At 43.5% G+C, this 21,598-nt stretch overlaps 2 protein-coding genes across 11 annotated transcripts in view; both read right to left on the bottom strand.

The window, feature by feature from the left end:
• Nucleotides 1–264: 264 nt before the first annotated feature.
• Nucleotides 265–15,801, bottom strand: bsk146 (brain specific kinase 146). 3 transcript variants are annotated; one of them, XM_055890413.1, is made up of 6 exons: nt 15,542–15,801; nt 14,066–14,494; nt 6,610–6,890; nt 6,156–6,358; nt 5,724–5,915; nt 265–5,528 (listed from the first exon to the last, which is right to left on the bottom strand). In XM_055890413.1, the coding sequence occupies exons 3-6, from the start codon at nt 6,779–6,781 to the stop codon at nt 4,812–4,814; spliced, it is 1,284 nt and encodes a 427-aa protein (XP_055746388.1). In that variant the 5' UTR covers nt 6,782–6,890; nt 14,066–14,494; nt 15,542–15,801; the 3' UTR covers nt 265–4,811. The 3 variants fall into 3 exon arrangements, with proteins under 3 accessions (XP_055746388.1, XP_055746387.1, XP_055746389.1); XM_055890412.1 differs by lacking the exon at nt 14,066–14,494; XM_055890414.1 differs by lacking the exon at nt 14,066–14,494 and having other exon boundaries at nt 15,679–15,801.
• Nucleotides 15,802–16,977: 1,176 nt separating this feature from the next.
• The window catches only part of wu:fj29h11 (uncharacterized), a 57,603-nt gene continuing 52,982 nt past the window's right edge, over nt 16,978–21,598 (bottom strand). For all 8 annotated transcript variants that reach the window (XM_055890400.1, XM_055890397.1, XM_055890403.1 and 5 more), the window contains 6 exons: nt 21,372–21,568; nt 21,137–21,259; nt 20,810–21,031; nt 20,475–20,640; nt 18,493–18,649; nt 16,978–18,310 (listed from right to left, as the gene is read on the bottom strand). In XM_055890400.1, the coding sequence (XP_055746375.1) occupies nt 17,834–18,310; nt 18,493–18,649; nt 20,475–20,640; nt 20,810–21,031; nt 21,137–21,259; nt 21,372–21,568 (1,342 nt within the window). In that variant the 3' untranslated portion in view covers nt 16,978–17,833. The remainder of the gene's footprint in view (nt 18,311–18,492; nt 18,650–20,474; nt 20,641–20,809; nt 21,032–21,136; nt 21,260–21,371; nt 21,569–21,598) is intronic.

Here is a 21,598-nt window from a genome sequence, read left to right as displayed (position 1 = left end):
GTGTGATGGCCTCATGATTTTAATAGTTATAGAGTATAGACAACCAACTGTTCAAACTTTACATTTTCTTAAACTTCCCATAGAACATGAATCTTCATATTATTGCAAACACACTGCTGGTGCAACACGGTACTGTGTGCTGTTGCAGTTGCTAAATGGCCTGTGTTGTGATGAAATAGCTAGAAATGTAAGAAGAGCATGTCCGTATCTCCTGCAGAATACTGGGCCATCTGAGTCCAGGGAACAAACTCACACCGGCATTCATTCCAACCACAGTTTTCATTTTATTGTCGACTAAATCAGAGCTTACAGGGAAGACGGTTGTATTGCAAAGACATACTCAGACACGAGTTCTTGCGCTGTGTTGCCCTACTCACTAAAACACCACAAATCATGATGCCGCATCAATATGTCACTGTACAGACAGACAGGAACTCCAATACACAAGTTGCAACACATTACATCATGATAGCTTTGCAGAAACCTATTTGTCCAACTCATCTACTGGCTACAACTATGGTCTGCAACCCAGGATTTAGCCTTAATGATTAGTTGAATCAGGTGTGTTGGGATAGAATAAAAGCCTGCACACCTAGCGAGTCCCCAGCCCTGTGCATCGGGACTGGAAGTTGTTTTGTCAGAACACAATAAGGTCATAGGTTGTCACAAGGTGTAGTAATCTCACTACCCAAGACACTGATGAAAGGTCAGTGGAGTTTTTCACCCTTATGGATAAGGTGAGGATTTGGGGAGGTAAGCTGATCCTAAATCTCTGCCTGAAGCCAACTTCTATCCGGAGCGTGATTGAACAATACTTCAACTAGCTACAACCCTTATTGAACAGTTCATTGTTGGAAGATGTCAAACCTCAGAGGGAAAATAACTTTACTGACTGTTACACATTCATACACCCAATTATGAAGAACAGAATACTACAGCTTGTGACAGCAAAACATTTTTTTTTTATACAATTGTTTTCCAGCACATACAGATTTATGCAAATATGTCTGGAAATCACAACACACATTTCATTTTTTATCTTATTTCTGACTTTAAAATGACTAATTGATCACTCTTGTGATGTTTTGCTTGGCAAGGAAGTGAGAAATCCTCTCCAATGTCCCTTGCAACTTCTCAAGACTTGGCCATTTAGAAGCTACACACTTCATCAAAAATGCATTATTTTGAGAACTACAGTATCTAAACTATTCTAGAAAATCTAGGATTCCCAGGCTCAGTAACTTAGCTCTAGATCCTAGTTCTTAGTGGTGAGATGGAAACACAGCATCAACAGCATACAAACACAACACATTGAATAAAAATGAACTATTATTGTTTTGTCTGGTATTGAGCCCTAAGATGTCTCAAGAGGTCATAAGACCAATATTTGCTTCAGGACATAATGCAAGAAATTGTGCTACAGCTAAATTCCACATTACAACAATCTTGACATAACTTTTTTGTAAAGCCAGTTAAAATGATTCATAAAGATATGTTTTAGTTACTCATCATGCAATTGTTTTAAGATGTGATTGTGTACTTCACTATATTTTCAGCTTGAATTTAAAATGCTAAATAATGATCAAAATCCAAACAATACTCTATTCATCAGCATTAAGACATAAAAAAAGAATAAAATAAATTGCTTAAAATGTGTAAAAATGAAGTAGATATGTGTGTGTTAAGGTGCAGGGATAAAGTGTTGGAAATCATTTAGAGCTATCTGTCATCTTGGCTTGCTGCGCCAGAATAAAGTTATCTGTAAAATACATTAATCTAAATGGTCACACTATTTGGATAGTCCCATATAGATTATCTACAGATGGTCATACTATCAACAAACTCTATGTTGATAATCAACTGCTTGCTAAGTTTGCGCTTAGGGTTAGGTTTAGGATAAGGGTTAAGGTTAAGGCTACGGTTAGTGGATAGCAAGGTTGGGGTCAATCTATTTGAATTCCAGGCAATTCAGAAAGTAAACCAAATTACAATTCCAAATGAAAAGCAGTGAAGATAATTGGAATTGGAATTTCAGTGTACTTCCTGAATTGATTGGAATTGAAATGGAATTGACCCCAACCCTGATGGATAGTTAGTTGAAATGTATTGTCTACATCTACAAACCACCTACTTGGGACTATCCATATAAAGTGTTACCAACTTAATGCCTTACACTTCTCCATCTGGTGGCTTTGAATGATCCAATATTAATGTGTAGGACATCATCGGACTAAATCTAAATCATAAACTGGAGAGAGAATACGCCATGCAACAAGTACTATTAACCACAGTCATTTTCAACAGTATTCATTTTCCTGTTCAAAATGTGTTGCAGAAGACCATGTAGAGATTTGGCACTAGAGCGTCCAAAAACCTTTACTAAAATGAGTCAAACACAAAACACCTAAAGCTAATCTGGTTATTTAGAATTTAAATAAATAAAGTAAATCTTAAGGCAAAATAAAAATCCACCTAATCATATTTCCAATCCATACACATGGAACATACAGTGATACATACATTCATACATACATACATACTGTACACACACACATACATACTTTGTACCAGAGTTCACATTGCATTACAGTAAACATCAAAACTGCTGTTCATTTTGATGATATTCTTTCATTGAGGAACATTTTACAAAGTATTTCTATCAGCTAAAAACCCTAATCAAAAGAACATCTCTTCATCTTTTGGCTTTTTCATAAATGGTTCCGCCAGTTCTGAAGCTCTTTTTTCTCAATTCACCTTCGACTTCAGTCTTTTTGGGGGAAATATATTGCTTTAAGAAATACATTTTGGTTTTCTAATGATACTGTCTGAATACCAGCATTTCAGATCACAATGTTTTTTTTCAACCTCTCCGTGTCTTGTCTGTCAGTCTTGGTTGGTTGATCGTTCAGTATGTTGTTCATTGAGTCTTTGAGGTCTCTATAAAGATTTGCCATCTCTGTAGAATGACTTATCACTGGATCTCTGACTGGATCGTTTTACCCTAAAGACCCCAACCGGAATCATCAGGACTGTCTTGAGTTCATCCCTTTTTATTTGGCAAAATGTTCATTCATTAAATGTCCTTGCATTTGACCCTGTTCTCAATTTTTTTGTGTGTGACGATAATAACGTATAGTTATAGTATAGTATGTGTCTGTGTATGAGTATACATAGTATGTATGAAAGTGTGTGAATATTTGTATGCAGAGCATTCAGAAAAGATTCAGACCCATTGACTTTTTCAACATTTTGTTACGTTACAGCCTTATTCTAAAATGGATTAAATATTTTTTTCCCCTCACCAATCTACACGCGGTACCCGTTAACGACAAAGTGAAAACAGGTTTTTACCTGTTTACATAAGTATTCAGACCTTTGCTATGAGACTCAAAATTGAGCTCAGATGCATCCTGTTTCCATTGATCATCCTTGAGATGTTTCTACAACCTGATTAGAGTTCACCTGTGGTAAATTCAATTGATTGGACATGATTTGGAATGACACACACCTGTCTATATAAGGTCCCACAGATGACAGTGCATGTCAGAGCAAAAACAAAGCCATGAGGTCGATGGAATTGTCCGTAGAGCTCCGCAACAGGATTGTGTCGAGGCACAGATCTGGGAAAGTTTCCCAAGAACAGTGGCATCCATCATTCTTAAATGGAAGAAGTTTGGAATCACCAAGACTCTTCCTAGAGTCGGCCAAACTGAGCAATCGGGGGAGAAGGGCCTTGATCAGGGAGGTGACCAAAAACCCGATGGTCACTCTGACAGAGCTCCAGAGTTCCTCTGTGGAGATGGGAGAATCTTCCAGAAGGACAACCATCTCTGCAGCACAGTCAGGCCTTTATGGTAGTGGCCAGACGGAAGCCACTCCTCAGTAAAAGGCACATGACAGCCAGTTTGCCAAGAGGCACCTAAAGGACTTTGACCATGAAAAACAAGATTCTCTGATCTGATGAAAGCAAGATTGAACTCTTTGGCCTAAATGCCAAGCGTCACGTCTGGAGGAAACCTGACACCATCCCTACTGTGAAGCATCATGGTGGCAGCATCATACTGTGGGAATGTTTTTCAGCGGCAGGGACTGGGAGACTGGTCAGGATCAAGGGAAAGATGAACGAAGCAAAGTACAAAGATCCTTGATGAAAGCCTGCTCCAGAGCGCTCAGGACCTCAGACTGGGGTGACGGTTCACCTTCCAAAAGGACAACGACCCTATGCACACAGCTAAGACAATGCAGGACTTGAACCCGATCGAACATCTCTGGAGAGACCTGAAAATAGCTGTGCAGCGATGCTCCCCATCCAACCTGACAGAGCTTGAGAGGATCTGCAGAGAAGAATGGGAGAAACTCTCCAAATACAGGTGTGCCAAGTTTGTAGCATCATACCCAAGAAGACTCGAGGCTGGAACAAAGTACTGAGTAAAGGGTCTAACTAATTATGTAAATGTGATATTTCAGTTTTTCATTTTTAATACATTTCCCCAAAATTTCCAAAACCATTTTTTTGCTTTATCATTATGGGGTATTGTGATGTCATTATGGGGTATTGTGATGTCATTATGGGGTATTGTGATGTCATTATGGGGTATTGTGCGTAGATTGATGAGGGGAAAAACAATTGAATCCATTTTAGAATTAGGCTGTAACGTAACAAAATGTGGAAAAAGTAAAGGGGTCTGAATACTTTCCGAATGTATGTATGTATGGATATGTGTGTGTATATGAGTGTAGGTGTCTGTACGTGTGTGTGTACTGTACGCAGTATTTCAGTCCTTCTCAGGCCCGTCTCGCACATACATCTCTCAGACACAGATCTCTATAGGTGTAGCCACCAGCATGCGTCCTGGGGGCTGGTTGTTGTTGCTTATGCTGTCTCTGGGCATGCGTTCATAGCTGTTAGTAGAGGATACGGAGCTGGTGGTGGAAACAGACACAAAATGGTGTCCTCCACCTGATTCCATCATCCCTGCCTTCGTCCCCCCAGTCCCCCTCTCCACAGATACAGGAGACAAAGGAGAGAGAGGAGACAGAGTCTGCTGTTTCATCCTCTCCACCAGCATGTCTTCATCGTCCTCCCCAGACGAGGACGACGTACTGCTCCCTTCCCCCTCCACCCTCACCCCTCCTCCTCTCTCCCTCTCTCTCTCTCCACCTCTTCCTCCATTCCCGTTGCTGTCTCCATCCAGCGTCCAGCTGTGGCTAAAGTAGCCAAACACCTCTTTAACAGAGCAGCGTCGGTCCTGCTCCACAGAGAGGAGCCTGCGGAACATGCGGAGGGCCTGCTCTGTGAAGCGGCGCCACTGCGAGGGTACGGCGCCCGTGCGGCGCCTCTGCCAGCGTGTGAACTCCTGGTAGAAGGAGTCGGAGGGCAGGGCCTTCTCCCAGGGGAAGTTACCGGTCAGCATGCAGAAGAGGAGGACGCCAAAGGCCCACACATCAGTGCTGTAGTCCACGCAGAAACCCTCGTGGCGAGACGCGTCGCACAGCTCCGGAGCCGTGTACGGGATGGTACCGCTCACCTAGGAGGAGAGGAAGAAATAGTATTTGTTTATTGATGAGGAAGATTTCATTCTTCATTTAATTTGGCTCCCATGAGGTCTGGTCTCTTTTATGACATACTTGGTGTTTTCTGCATCTCAAACGACACCCTATTACCTATACAGTTTGTTACTTTTGTCTTTTTAAATAAAGTTCATATGATTTGACCCACTCACACGTTTGACCGGCGACCCAGCGCGGCGTGTCATGCCGAAGTCGGACAATTTGACCTTGCGGCACTCGCGGTCGAAGATGAGGATGTTCTCAGGCTTAATGTCTCGGTGCACCAACTTCTTACAGTGAAGATAGTCCAGGGCGATGGCAACCTGGTGCACACAGCGCTTAGCAACTGTCTCCGGGAGACCAACCTGGATGGAGAGGGGAGGAGGTTAGAAAACAATATAAACCTCAAAGATGTTTGTAATGACAACCACTATAAATGTGTTATGAAGCACTGGAACCTGGAACCTTACGGGCAATGTGACAAAAGCTATTATAAACTGTCATTGAACATTATTAGGGGCCAATTCATGTTTAAAACAAACCCTACATAGCCATTATAACAGAACATCCCAAATATGCATCCCTGTATTTCTGTCTCTGTGTACCTGTGGAGGGATGATGTCGAAGAGATCCCCGGAAAGGGCATACTCCTGGGCAAACACGTAGTAGTCGTCAGTCTCGAAGGCGATCCCAAACATGTTAATGATGAAGGGACAGGGGGAGAGGTAGAGAGAGATGCTGTACTCCCTCAGGAACGACTTCAGCTTGGTCGTCTTCTTCCTGAGGAACTTCAGGGCCATCTTGGTGCCTGAGGGGATAACAACATGTGAGAGATGAATGATTGTAATAGTTGATCATGCTACATGTAATCCTGGATATTTATGAACTGTAGATGAATGGACAAGTGAATGATCCTGTTAAATGTGTGTATCCTCAAGATCAAATCTAGTGTGTGTGTGTGTGGTGTGTGGTGTGTGGTGTGTGGTGTGTGTGTGTGTGTGTGTGTGTGTGTGTGTGTGTGTGTGTGTGTGTGTGTGGTGTGTGGTGTGTCCTCCTCACCTCTGATCTTGTGTATGACCAGGTCTACCTTGCCGTAGGTGCCCTTGCCCAGCTCCCTGATGACATCATAGTACTTGTTGGTCTCTAGCATCTCCAGGTTCTGGGCTGCGATCAGCTGCAGTTCCTCCAGAATGTCCATGTTGCCACGGGAACCCAGCGGAGAAGAACTCATACTGGGGTCCAGGTCAGGGGGATATTAAGGGACGGACAGGAACAGGTGACAGGGGTTTAGGGGACTGACACACGGGCAGGACTGGAGAGGTGGCTAACGGCTTGTATCACTGAAGAGGAGAGAGATATAGAAACAGGAAAACATTTTGTTAGTGGAAAATACATCAAACATGCAAAGACATTACCAGCTTATACAAAAAAAAATGACTTTTTGTTTCTTTTGTATGTCCAATAAGCAAATATCGAACAAGATATAGAAAACGTGCTGATGCACACAAGCACACAGCAGCCTAACTCCATCCTACTGCAGTGTGATTATTCTCTCAGAATAACTTATTTTCTTAACACAGTGTTCACCATCCAGACGCAGAACACACACGCACGCACACACACACACACTCTGAATGACATGAAACAAGTTGGCTCTGTTTATGGAAACTTCAGGCTTTATGTTTAATTCCTCTGGTTAACATAAAACACTATGGAACATACCCTCCCTTTATTTGGACAGTGAAGCTAAAATGTTTCATTCGGCTCTATACTCCAATATGAAGGTGCCATAAGTATTTGGACTATCACAATACTGTCATCTCTCGGACATAAGCTCAATTACTGTCAGTGTTGAATCAGAATCACTACCTCGCTCTCACACAGGTGTCTGGCTAGACTGTAAACTCTCCTTCCAGACTCATATTAAACATCTCCAATCCAAAATCAAATCTAGAACCGGCTTTCTATTCCGCAACAAAGCCTCCTTCACTCACGCCGCCAAACTTACCAAAAAACTGACTATCCTACCGATCGTCGACTTCGGCGATGTCATCTACAAAATAGCTTCCAATACTCTACTCAGCAGACTGGATGCAGTCTATCACAGTGCCATCCGTTTTGTTACCAAATCACCTTATACCACCCACCACTGCGACCGGTATGCACTAGTCGGCTGGCCCTCGCTACATATTCGTCGCCAGACCCACTGGCTCCAGGTCATCTATAAGTCTATGCTAGGTAAAGCTCCGCCTTATCTCAGTTCACTGGTCACGATAACAACACCCACCCGTAGCACACGTTCCAGCAGGTATATCTCACTGATCATCCCCAAAGCCAACACCTAATTTGGCCGCCTTTCCTTCCAGTTCTCTGCTGCCAGTGACTGGAACGAATTGCAAAAATCGCTTAAGTTGGAGACTTTTATTTCCCTCACCAACTTTAAACATCAACTATCTGAGCAGCTAACCGATCGCTGCAGCTGTACATAGTCCATCTGTAAATAGCCCACCCAATCTACCTACCTCATCCCCATACTGTTTTTATTTTATTTACCTTTCTGCTCTTTTGCACACCAGTATCTCTACTTGCACATCATCATCTGCTCATTTATCACTCCAGTGTTAATCTGCTAAATTGTAATTATTCGCTCCTATGGCCTATTTATTGCCTACCTCCTCATGCCTTTTGCACACACTGTATATAGACTTTCGTTTTCTACTGTGTCATTGATTTGTTTATTGTGTTATTGGCTTGTTTATTGTTTACTCCATGTGTAACTCTGTGTTGTTGTCTGTGTCACACTGCTTTGCTTTATCTTGGCCAGGTCGCAGTTGCAAATGAGAACCTGTTCTCAACTAGCCTACCTGGTTAAATAAAGGTGAAATAAAAAAAACATATTTAAAAAAAACACACACCATCTCTTTAAGCCTGGAGGAGGGTTTATGGAACAGTACTCTCCACTCAACTTGTCCTAGCACTGCATTGGCGGCAAGGACAAATGTTTACAGGTACACGTGTGAGTGTCAGTGTGTGTGCATGTATGTGTGTGTCTATCTCTGCCCTGATGTATTTTTATAGAAGCAGCAGCACAAGTGTCAGCCTCATAGCTGGATGAGTCATCAGCTTAGAGACAATGTCAGCTATTTGATGCCCACACTAAAAGCACGACAAGGATGCCAGGATCCACCAATTTAAATATTCTGGGACAATTACACTACTAAAACCACCTAGTGGGCAGATGTGATGTCACCTGTACTGGGTTGGACAAAGAGGAAAGGATGCTCCAAAAAGTTCTGGGACACTGTAAAGTCCATAGTGAATAAGAGCACCTCCTCCCAGCTGCCCACTGCACTGAGGCTAGGAAACACTGTCACCACCGATAAATCTACGATAATCGAGAATTTCAATAAGCATTTTTCTACGGCTGGCCATGCTTTCCACCTGGCTACCCCAGTCAACAGCTCTGCACCCCCCACAGCAACTTGCCCAAGCCTCCCCCATTTCTCCTTCACCCAAATCCAGATAGCTGATGTTCTGAAAGAGCTGCAAAATCTGGACCCCTAAAATCAGCTGGGCTAGACAATCTGGACCCTCTCTTTCTAAAACCTATCCGCCGCAATTGTTGCAACCCCAGCAAATTGGATGCAGTCTATCACAGTGCCATCTGTTTTGTCACCAAAGCCCCATATACCACCCACCACTGCGACCTGTATGCTCTCGTTGGCTGGCCCTCGCTTCATATTCGTTGCCAAACCCAATCAAGTCTTTGCTAGGTAAAGCCCCGCCTTATCTCATCTCACTGGTCACCATAGCAGCAACTACCCGTAGCACGCGCTCCAGCAGGTATATTTCACTGGTCACTCCCAAAGCCAATTACTCTTTGGCCGCATTTCCTTCCAGTTCTCTGCTGCCAATGACTGGAACAAATTGCAAAAATCACTGAAGCTGGAGACTCATGTCTCCCTCACTAACTTTAAGCATCAGCTATCAGAGCAGATTACAGAGCATTGCACCTGTACATAGCCCATCTGTAAATACTCCACCCAACTACCTCATCCCCATATTGTTATTTATATATATTTTTTGCTCCTTTGCACCCCAGTATCTCTACTTTCATCTTGTGAACATCTATCACTCCAGTGTTTATTTGCTAAATTTTAATTATGTTGCCACTACGGCCTATTTATTGCCTTACCTCCCTAATCTTACTTCATTTGCACACACTGTATATAGACTTTTCTATTGTGTTATTGACTGTACGTTTGTTTATTCAATGTGTAACTCTGTGTTGTTGTTTGTGTCGCACTGCTTTGCTTTATCTTGGCCAAGTCGCAGTTGTAAATGACAACTTGTTCTTAACTGTCCTACCTGGTTAAATAAGGGTGATTTAAAAATATATATATTTCTAAATGTCTCGGTGCACCAACAGTGTTACATTAGCACAGAGACCAGAAAGCTCAACATTCAGTTGGACATCTGGCACTGGATTGGGTGGCACTTGGCAGCTCTGGCTGTGAATGGCTGAGCACCCAGGAAGTTTTGGATGAGAGGAAGTCTGCAATAGCCATCTGTCTGTCTGTGCCATCAGTAAAATGATTACTGGCGGTTTTTGTTTCTATGGCATGTTATTCATTTGTTGTATATCCACTGCACCAAGGTGGCGGAAATTGACTTTACCCTCCCCTCCCCCCTTCTGTCACTCTCCCTCTCTTTTTCTAACCATCTCTCTTTCAGAGGTTAGTTAGAAGCCGACAGCACTCTGCCAATTTCCAGATTGCTGTTATGCAACAGCCAATCCAAAGCTGACAGGCCTAAGTTAGCTGAGGCAAACACACCAGAATCACAATGTTATTCCTCCAACGTTATAACAACCTCAACAAAAGTACTGCTCTGCTATGCTGCTGTTAAGCCAATAGCTCTCTTCTTAAGTCTTTCAATAGATTGTAATTTGCCTGATGCTGGACCATTATGGAAGCAGCTGTTACAAAATACATTAAAGATGTTTTTTTTACTGTATTGTTAAGAGGCAACCTTTTTGCCGGTCCACTCGAATAAAGGAAATCAATCAGAATTGAAGATGAAAGATGACCTTCCTGTATTCAAAAGAGAGCACTGGAGATAAACACACATAGTCTGTAGTGTACAACCATTCTGGATTGTTTGGTGGAACCACACTGATTATTTTCTACAGCATGTAATCTAACAACAAAATATATTAGCATTATTTGCCTCTCTCTCGCTCTCTAATCACCTGATCCTTTCCTTGTCTTACGAGGCGGGCAGCTTTTCAGCAACACACAGCTGGAACCGAGAGAAAGAGAACACAGATAATGGTTTCCACCCCACACACATTGAAGAACCACATAGCTCTATGTCAAACCCTAGTCTAGTCTGACAGGGCAAATTCACCCCAGTCCCAAAGCAGGGTCTCATTCAGGAGGACATCATGTTACCCAACATTTAGGTAGAAATGCCTTCTATAGAACACACATACTTCCCTGTCTAACAAGTCCAATAACTCCTTAGCAACAGCAGCCAAGCAGTGATTGTTTCAACTAGCTCCTGTTAGATACAGACAGAGGAACACTTTCACTGGACTATGTTGAGCTACTGCTGGTGTTGAATTGTAAAGTAAAGGTGAGCTGTGCTCATGTCAACGGGGCTTCTGTCTGACTGATACTGTGACTCATCATGGATCTGTGTGTGTGTGTGTGTGTCATCATAAACCCTTTTTGATCAGCTGGGCTAGGCCTAGCTCTGCTAAAATAAATACTTATTTTCCACCATAATTTGCAAATAAATTCATAAAAAATCCTACAATGTGATTTTCTGGATTTTTTTTCTCATTTTGTCTGTCATAGTTGAAGTGTACCTATGATGAAAATTACAGGCCTCTCATCTTTTTAAGTGGGAGAACTTGCACAATTGGTGGCTGACTAAATACTTTTTTGCACCACTGTATATATATATATATATATATGTGTATGTATATATATATATATATTTACACACATATATAGATATATACATATATATATATATTTACACATATATAAATATATATATAAATATACATACATACACACACACTACCGGTCCAAAATTTTAGAACACCTATTCATTCAAGGGTTTTTCTTTATTTTTACTATTTTCTACACCGTAGAATAATAGTGAAGACATAAACTATGAAATAACACATATGGAATCATGTAGTAACCAAAAAAGTGTTAAACAAATCCAAATATATTTTATATTTGAGATTCTTCAAATAGCCACCCTTTGCCTTGATGACAACTTTGGGTTTTATGATTTAAAAAAAATGTAACCTTTATTTAACTAGTCAAGTCAGTTAAGAACACATTCTTATTTACAATGACGGCCTACCCCCAGGCCAAACCCTAATCCAAACGATGCCAATTGAGCGCCACCCTATGGGACTCCCAAACACGGCCAGTTGTCATACAGTCTGGAATCGAACCAGGGTCTGTAGTGACACCGTATACACACTATATACATTTTACGGACACAATCTATTTTACAATAGTTATATTTTGTTTGTTTTTAGTCCTGGCCTTCCTATATTTCTGATATCTATCCAGTTTGATTTAAATGTGATTATTCTGAGCACCGTGGGTTGACGCTCTAATTGGTTTATGCACCCAATGCATATGGGTCCAGTACATTTTTCCAATGGCCGGTAAATTCAAATCTTTATCAAATAGCTCAGCTCAGTATTTTGTATGATTTATTTTATACAGTCTTTTTAGCTCAATAACCCAATCATTTTGGACTCCACTGTAGGTCTGCGTAAAGGACACCCATTCTATGTCAGGCATAATCATTTCTATTGGGACAGCATTCTCAGGAGCTGCATCGTGTTGAGCTCTGCATGGTGCAGCTGTAGCCTCGGCCTACGACTCTGTCCTCACACTGTCCTCACACTGCCCTTCCCTTCTGGCCCTGACTTGGAGGTCAGATCTGATCAGTCTCTTTCAATTATTCATTTTGATGTCTTATGTGGGGTTTCGCCAGGATCACCTACTCTCGGATCGCTTCTGCACAAAGAGTATTACTCTCTCGCGTTCCTTCTTAGAGCAGGCGTTGCTCTGTTCCCCTATCAAGCCTTGTTCCTCACAATGGCCAATGCTATCCCATCCCAGGATGAGCATAGCCAAGCACTCAGACCCCCATGTTCTTGTACTTGCGGTTTCATCATTGCAGGGAAAGATTCCCACCCTCAATGCATCAATTACTTGGGTAACGAACATGTCAAAGAGGCACTTGAGGACCGTGAATCCTGTAAGAACTGCTAAATGTTGACACGGGCAGGTCTGAAAAGGAGGCTTAAACGTGCTTCTATCTGGGTAGTACCCTCGCCACTGAGCCAACAGCGACAGCTGAGGCTCAGCTCCCTACAAACGTGCCTAGTCGACTCCCTCCCCTCACTGTCTGACGACATACTGTCAGGCGAAGGTGAGTTAGGGGATGACGAGAATGACGATGGGATTAATCTCACGGAAATCCTCAAGAAAACTCAAGAGGTGGGGGCTGACGACCCCGTTCTCCCGAGCTTTTAGTTCCGCAGGCCTGGTGGCCCAGAGAGCAGTGGAGCTGCTTCTGGTCAGCCATTACAACCCTGCTTACAACCAGTCCTGGCAGCTATCGTCATGCAGGCTTTATACCCATGTGAACGAAACAATTCTCCATCCTCACCCGGATGCTTTAGACCTCGGGGCATAGCTGGTGAGAAAAAATATATTAAAATGTAAAGAGTGCCAGCCCCTTAGGCAAAGTCTCTGTTTTAGAGTTATTGCAGTTTTTTCTTGGAGAAATGGTATGACTAAACAGACTGTTCCATCCTACACTCTGTTACATATATTTAGCAGAAGTTATTGCGATTGTAGCAAAATGAAATGAAAAAGCGTGTTTGAACAAACCTGACTCAGTTACACAAGCTCTGTCAGGAGGAATGGGCCAAAATTCACCCAACTTATTGTGGGAAACTTGAGGAAGGCTACCCGAAACGTTTGACCCAAGTTAAACAATTTAAAGGCAATGCTACCAAATACTAATTGAGTGTATGTAAACTTCTGACCCACTGAAAATGTGATGAAAGAAATAAAACCTGAAATAAATAATTCTCTCTACTATTATTCTGGCATTTCACATTCTGAAAATATAGTGGTGATGCTAACTGACCTAAGACAGGGAATTTCTATTAGGATTAAATGTCAGGAATTGTGTATAAATAAATGTATTTGGCTAAGGTGTATGTAAACTTCTGACTTCAACTGTACATATGAAATGAGTAAAGCATTATGTAAACATTATTAAAGTGCCTACTGTTCCATTATTAAAGTGACCAGTGATTCCATGTCTATGTATTTAGGGCAGCAGCCTCTAAGGTGCAGGGTTGAGTAACCGGGTGGTAGCCGGCTAGTGATGGCTATTTAACAGTCTGATGGCCTTGAGATAGAAGCTCTCTCGGTCCCAGTTTTGATGCATCTGTACTGACCTCGCCTTCTGGATGATAGCGAGGTGAACAGGCAGTGGCTCGGGTGGTTGTTGTCGTTAATGATCTTTTTGGCCTTCCTGTGACATCGGGTGGTGTAGGTGTCCTGGAGGGCAGGTAGTTTGCCCCGGGGATGCGTTGGGCAGACCGCACCACCCTCTGGAGAACCCTGCGGTTGTGGGCGGAGCAGTTGCTGTACCAGGCGGGGATACAGCCTGACAGGATGCTCTTAATTGTGCATCTGTAACATTTGTGAGGGTCTTAGGGGCCAAGATGAATTTCTTCAACCTCAGCGCTTTTGTGCCTTCTTTACCATACTGTGTGGGTGGACCATTTCAGATTGTGAGTGATGTGTACGCAGAGGAACTTGAAGCGTTTCACCTTCTCCACTGCGGTCTCGTTGATGTAGATATGGTCGTGCTCCTTTTGTGTCTAGTATGAAGGAAGTTAGATAGTTTCAGGTGCCAATCCTAACTGGCATTAGCAATTGCACTAGCTAGCAACTTCCTTCAAACTGCAAGCAGAGACATAAAAATGTTATCGACGAGTTCATCTGAATCTGTGTAAGTAGATAAAAGGCCTCATTGCCACAATCCATAAGTATCCCTTGAAGCACAATAGACATTTCCCAGGACCAGATAAAGGCTTAGAGACTGTGCATAAGCTAAGCACCCGCTTTATCTTCTTCCTTTATCTTTTTTACTACAAAACATAGAAATGCGCTATTTTCACATATGTTGATGTTGGGGTGGTGTGGTAGATTATGAATATGAAGTTAAAAACATTTTTTTTTTTAAAGAAAGCCTTTCCCTTAAAGTTAGCTTGACGGACCCTGAGCACCCTGGCCGCCTGCTGCACCAACCCGGCCAGAAGCGGCTATTCTGGTGTCCCCTGTAGGCCCAGCCATAGGCCTATGCTATATCTATGACTATGTCTGTCCTGTCCTCGACAACTGCAAGTGATGAGAACAAGTGACCGTCAGAGAGAGAGAGAGAAATAGGGAGAGAGCTGACGACGAGATAGAAACTGGAAAACAGTCAATATGATGTAAAGTGACTGTCATTGCGCGCGAGAGAGAGCACTTGAGAGAAGGAATTAATTTACATACGTGTTTGCCTAGCCTAGAACAAATGAAGATAACCACATTGCAAAGAGGCAACACATATCAATTGTCGGATATAATGGACTATGTTATGCACTACACATACCTGGCATGATCCAGGTACACTTTTACGCAAACCCATAAAACATCAGAAGACATTGCATCCAGTACGGAGGACGGCAATAAATAATCAGCACAGAAATACAAATGCAACCGCATTGTTTCAACTGACACCTTGCAGCAGTAGCCTTGCAAGCAGAAGTCTCATTTCGTGCCAGGCAAATGCGCACCACCCATTCCGCAGGTACAATGGAGGATTCTACAATGTTAAGATAATTCAATATCAGTTACTTCTCATTCTGCAATAGGCTACTCACCATTCAATCCATCCAACATACGAGGGCTCTGAAGTCTGCCCAGTCACGCCAGATAAATAACAAATCGTGAGGATGATAGCACATAGCCGAGCAGTTTAATATAACAATTTATCTTCCCCGTCTGCATTCAAATGTACCTTATCGTGCTATTGACACCCGGTCTAGCGGTAAATTCGCTTTGCTCAGCGGACCGCTAGCACTTTCGCAAGCTTCTCTAGCTCCAGTCCTAATGTCTCCGCATCGCTCCTGGATGAGAGGATCAGAGACGAGGTTCCAGCCCCTTTTCCGCCTCAACCAATAGCAGCGGAGAATCGGTAGACGCGCACCCTGCTTGCAAGCCTGGACCGGAGCGACCGTCCTCGCTGTCTCCGTACAGATTAGCGAGTTAAAATCGGAAAGGAAAGGTAGGAGACGTGAATTTATCGGTTGACGGTTGTTGAAGGGTTTGGGAGGGCGATGGCATTATAGGGATTCAAGTCATGGAAAGTGATGGGCTACATCTCAAAATTAGTAATAGGTATTTTTATTGTAGGACTATGATGGACATTGTTTCATATTACTACTATGATCAGCACAATTGGAACTGTTTAAAGCAATGCCAGCTTTGCCACTACATCCATTGATCAAGGAAGGGGTCACATTGGATGCATGACAGTCTTGTAACAAACAGTGGCTTCCTCTCCATCATCTTAGTTTAGGCTAAGAACTGATCTGAAAACAGGAGAATGTTCACTACAGTAGGACTTTGCTATCACCTGTCCAGTCCTTTCGGATCACTGAAGATGAAGGAAGAGAAAGGAATACATCTTAGAATACTGCGCCTGGGGCACTAAACTGTCACTGGGAGGCGTGAAAAGGACTAGTTATTAGACCTAGTAACATATCATTACCATCTCTGTTGTGGTGTTACCAACATGTTGCATCACAAGAACAGATAGAGATGGGTGAAGGCCGGCAGTGCTATCTAGATACCATAACATTCCACACTCCCTCATACCACAGCGTTACATTCCACAGAGAAATACACACCTGATACACAAGACAGGGAAGATACAAGCCTATAAAAATACTGCAATGACTAAGTGTGTGTGTGTGCATGTATGCATGTATGTATTTGTCCTGTCAATGGTCTGTTCATTATTATACAGTAATTACAGAGGAACGGTGTGAGTCGTGTGTGGAGCCTGTCTGGTCTGTTTCTGCGTGGTTTATCTTCACACACACTCATCATAATCACTTAATCCTCTGGTACAGAGGCCTATAAACTATTCTGTTCCTACAGGGTCTGGATGTCACAAACAAACAAAGTCTGCTGAAAAGAGCAATGAGGAGTGTGTGTGTGCATTTGTGATGCGCAGCACACAGACTCAGAGCCTAGGATTACTTTCCAAAGATCAGAGAAACGAAATGGTACAAAATAAATTACATTTAGACTATTTTTGCCTCCATATTACCTGGAAAGATGTTTTATTTTTCAACGGAATGATAAAACAAATCTAACACCAACAGTTGTTCAGTATTTTCTTTTGTTGTTGTTGTTGAGAACTGAGACAAAAATAAAAGATTGTTTGAATCAAACACCTCATCTCGCTTTCAAAACTGTATAACTTAACTCACAGTCCAGTATGACATTACAATATAACTGACTGAATACCAGGGAATGTCCTGACTGTCAACTTGCTTGGGACGGAGAACAGGGCATAAACCTAATATTTCGTAAGTTTCACTTACATCAGACCAGTCAAGATTCAACACATCTTCAAACTATAAAAGGTTCTTAAACGAAAATCTGTGCATTTAAAAGGTTCTTTAAAAAGACAGCACAAATCCATGTAAAACATTAGTTACCAGTAAAAGTCTTCTCTGCAGTCCTTCTGACTATAGTGCAATAGCTATAACATAGAAACCCGACCCCTCTCTCACAAAAGAGGTAGATAAAAACAGCTTGCATGATAAAATAAGCAGTTAATAAACTATGGGAAGCAACTTTTTTCAACAAACATCAACACAAATGTTACCATAGATAAGACGCACTCAGGAAATAAATGAGTTGTTTCAGCTGGTATTCGTCTTGTCATTCACTAGGGAACTGTGTTAATAAAGTATCTTTTATGCTATTAAATTGAACAAATTCAACAAAAGTGGCATCTACATTATGGTATCAAATGGTATGTTCCACACACCTGAATCCAAATGTTACTGGAGGGACAGTAAAAGACACATTCAGGAAGAAAGACATACTTGGTTGCGTCCAAATGGCACCCTATTCCTTATATAGTGCACTTCTTTTGGCTAGACAAAGAGGAAGAGCTCCAGGTCTTTAGCATGGAGGTGTTGGGCCAGGTTCTGTATACGACACAGACGGACCTTTTCGGAGTCGCCTGCGTTGTACACCCTGAACACGTGATACCTCTCCTTCTCCCTCAGAGCAAAGTCCAGCTCGTTGGCTGAGAGGTGGATGAACGCTCTGTCCTTCTTCACCGTTGACTTCACCTCCACAAACACCTCTCTCACTACCATCCCTCGCTTCTTCTTCTCTTGGTTCTCCTCTTTTTCCTCCCCCTCTCCTGACTCACCCTCCTGGGTGAGGTTGAAAATGAGTTTGAAGTCATAGGGCTGGCCGCTCTCTCCGCACTGGTTGTACCAGGTGACCAGGCTGGGCCCCCCGGGGGCCTGGCTGTCTCGCCAGTGACAGAGGAAGGAGAAGACCAGCTTCTCGCCCCACTCCCCGATGGCCACTGTGTCCCTCTGATCGTCAGAAAACAGTACCTACAGAACACACATAGAAATACCCCTTTTAAAAAGGTGCACTCAGCAATAGGACTTCCTGCTTATAGAAATCAATAAAAACATCTGCAAAAAGGAGCACTTTTTGTTGATGATTTCGAAAAAGCAGGATGAGCCTCTTACTGTGCTTATAAATCATCATATGTGTCTGATCAGTCACTCACCGTGGAAGGTCTCTGGCATTCAAGCTGCAGGTCCTCCAGGAGGGCCTGAGTATGCTGAGGTTTAGCCCAAACAGGTGAGTCCAGGGCCAGGGGAGGACGCTGGCTAGCCCCCTGGAACACACTGGAGACCACCCCCTCTGGAATGGTGGTACTGAAGCTGGGAGAGGGGGAAGGAGGTCAGTACAGGTGCATAGTCACTTCACCCCCACCTACATGTACAAATGACCTCAACTAACCTGTACTCTCACACACTGACTCGGTACCGGTGCCCCCAGTACAAAGCCTCGTTATTGTTATTCTTATGGTGTTACTTTTTATTATTACTTATTTTAGTCTACTTGGTAAATATTTTTCTTTACTCTTCTTGAACTGCACAGTTGGTTAAGGGCTTGTAAAGTAAGCATTTCACGGTAAAGTCTACACTTGTTGTATTCAGCGCAAGTGACAAATAAAGTTTGATTTGATTTGATTAAAGCCGGGACGAGAGACTGAAAAACAGCTTCTATCTGAAGGCCATCAGACTGTTATAGTCACCACTAGCCGGCCTCCGCCCAGTACCCTGCCCTGAACTTAAATTACTGTTCATAGGCCGGCTACAACCCGGTTACTCAACCCTGCACCTTAGAGGCTGCTGCCTATGTACATAAACATGGAACACTGGTCACTTTAATAATGTTTACATATCATTTACCGACTTCATATGTACACTATATATACAAAAGTAAGTGGACACCCCTTCAAATTGGTGGATTCAGCTATTTTAGCCACACCCGTTGCTGACAGGTGTATAAAATCGAGCGCACCGCCATGCAATCTCCGTAGACAAACATTGGCAGTAGAATGTCCTTACTGAAGAGCTCAGTAACTTTCATCGTGGCACAGTCATAGGATGCTAACTTTCTAACAAGTCAGTTCGTCAAATTTCTGCCCTGCTAGAGCTGCACCAGTCAACTGTAAGTGGAAACGTCTAGGAGCAACAACGGCTCAGCCGTGAAGTGGTAGGCCACACAAGCTCACAGAATGGGAATGCTGAGTGTAGAAGCACGTAAAAATCATCTGTCCTCGGTTGTAACACTCACTACCGAGTTCCAAACTACCTCTGGAAGCAACGTCAGTACAAGAACTGTTTGTCGGGAGCTTCATGAAATGGGTTTCCATGGCCGAGCAGCCGCACACAAGCCTAAGATCACCATGCACAATGCCAACATCGTCTGGAGTGGTGTAAAGCTCGCCGCCATTGCACTCTGGAGCATTGGAAACGCGTTCTCTGGAGTGATGAATCACGCTTGACCATCTGGCAGTCCGACGGATGAATCTGGGTTTGGCGGATGCCAGGAGAACGCTACCTACCCCAAAGTATAGGGCCAACTGTAAAGTTTGGTGGATTAGGAATAATGGTCTGGGGCTGTTTTTCATGGTTCAGGCCCCTTAGTTCCAGTGAAGAGAAATCTTAACACTACAGCATCCAATGACATTCTAGAAGATTCTGTGCTTCCAACTTTGTATCAACAGTTTGGGGAAGGCCCTTTCCTGTTTCAGCATGACAATGCCCTTGTGCACAAAGCGAGGTCCATACAGAAATGGTTTGTCAAGATCGGTGTGAAAGAACTTGACTGGCCTGCACAGAGCCCTGACCTCAAACCCATCGAACACCTTTGGGATGAATTGGAAGGCCGACTGCGAGCCAGGCCTAATGTCCCAACATCAGTGCCCGACCTCACTGGAAGCAAGTCCCTTCAGAAATGTTCCAACATCTAGTGGAATGCCTTCCCAAAGGAGTGGAGGCTGTTATAGTAGCAAAAGGGGGGACCAACTACATATGAAAGCCCATGATTTTGCAATGACATGTTCGACGAACAGGTCTCCACATACGTTTGGTCATGTAGTGTTGCAAGTAACATTTAAAAGACGCCATATAATGGACTACCGCAAAAAACGAAATGTTCAGAGTGTACAAGCTGCAGTCCGGGGATGGGTCTTACGGTTGCTGCGTGTGTCCACTGGTCTTGTCTGGTCTGTGCTGGTCTGGGCCTCCTGCAGTGTGCTGGCTGGCTCTGTGAGTGTTGGGCCTCTCTCCTCCAGACTCTCTACCTGCCACAGCTCTGTCTGCGTTCTGCTCTGCTTCCACTGCTGCATCCTGACTGGGCTCTGTGTGTAGCAAAACAACCAGGAGAGGAAAGAATTGCAATACTGTTCCATACTGCTTACAAGCATATGATCAAACAAATGTATCAATCGACAAATCAACCAATCACCTAATCATATACCATCTTAAACACCTAAATAAACACCATAATAAGGACAAAGAGGGTCTGACCTATGGTACCCAGGTGGCTGGGATGGTGCTCCTCTGTGCCATCGCGGGCGCTCTGACCCTGGACACCCTCCTTCCCTGCATCCATCTCCCTCTCTGGGTCTCTCTCTCTGGGGCTGTAGTTGGAGATGGAGCTGGGGCCATGGCTGGGGCTGTCTTTGGGTTCAGCCGGAGGGGGCCACATCTTCAACACCGCCTCCACTGGTCCTGCTGTCTGCTGGCGCTCTGAGGGTACGATCATACAGGATTATGGGTACACACTATATTCACACAGAAACGCACGCACACACACACACACACACACAGAGAGAGAGAGACAACTCTCAGTACCTGTGCGACTGGCTGCTGTGTTGGAGAGGGAGGCGCGGGGAGGCCAACACATTAGGGTCTGTCCTCCATCCTCCTGCCCAGGACGGAACACATCTTCTGGGGTTGAGACAACCGGTGATGCCACTGGAATTGGAGGAGAGGAGTTTTAACAAGGAATGTCTGCAGTTTACTTCCATAACTTCAGTCATTATATTCCGATGAGTGTAGTCAGATTGGTCAGTGCAAGACACACTACCTGGTATTGGCTGTACAGGTAGTACAGGTTGAGGGACCTCCCATGCCTCCTCTTCACTGGGCAGTTCTGCTGGGCACTCCTTCTGAAGGAACCTCTTTAGAGCTGCATTGTCCGTCAGTGATGTCATCAGACCACTCAGGAAGTGCACCAGCTCCTTCCTGTGACTGCTCTCGAAGCTGAAGAGCTTCACCAGCTCTCTGAAGAAACACACAGTCAGGAGTTATTTA

This window comes from Salvelinus fontinalis, chromosome 30 (assembly GCF_029448725.1).
Source record: "Salvelinus fontinalis isolate EN_2023a chromosome 30, ASM2944872v1, whole genome shotgun sequence".
Classification (NCBI taxonomy): Eukaryota; Metazoa; Chordata; class Actinopteri; order Salmoniformes; family Salmonidae; genus Salvelinus; species Salvelinus fontinalis.
This window is presented reverse-complemented; position numbering and strand designations above follow the sequence as displayed.

Bases quoted from the DNA above. Each gene is read 5' to 3' on its own strand.
- bsk146 (XM_055890413.1), bottom strand. From the start codon at position 6,781: ATGAGTTCTTCTCCGCTGGGTTCCCGTGGCAACATGGACATTCTGGAG. The intron at 5,916-6,155 runs GTACACAGAGAC...CTCTCCATCCAG, and splicing joins TCGACATCATCCCTCCACAG to GTTGGTCTCCCGGAGACAGT. The intron at 5,529-5,723 runs GTGAGTGGGTCA...CTCTCCTCCTAG, and splicing joins CTGGGTCGCCGGTCAAACGT to GTGAGCGGTACCATCCCGTA.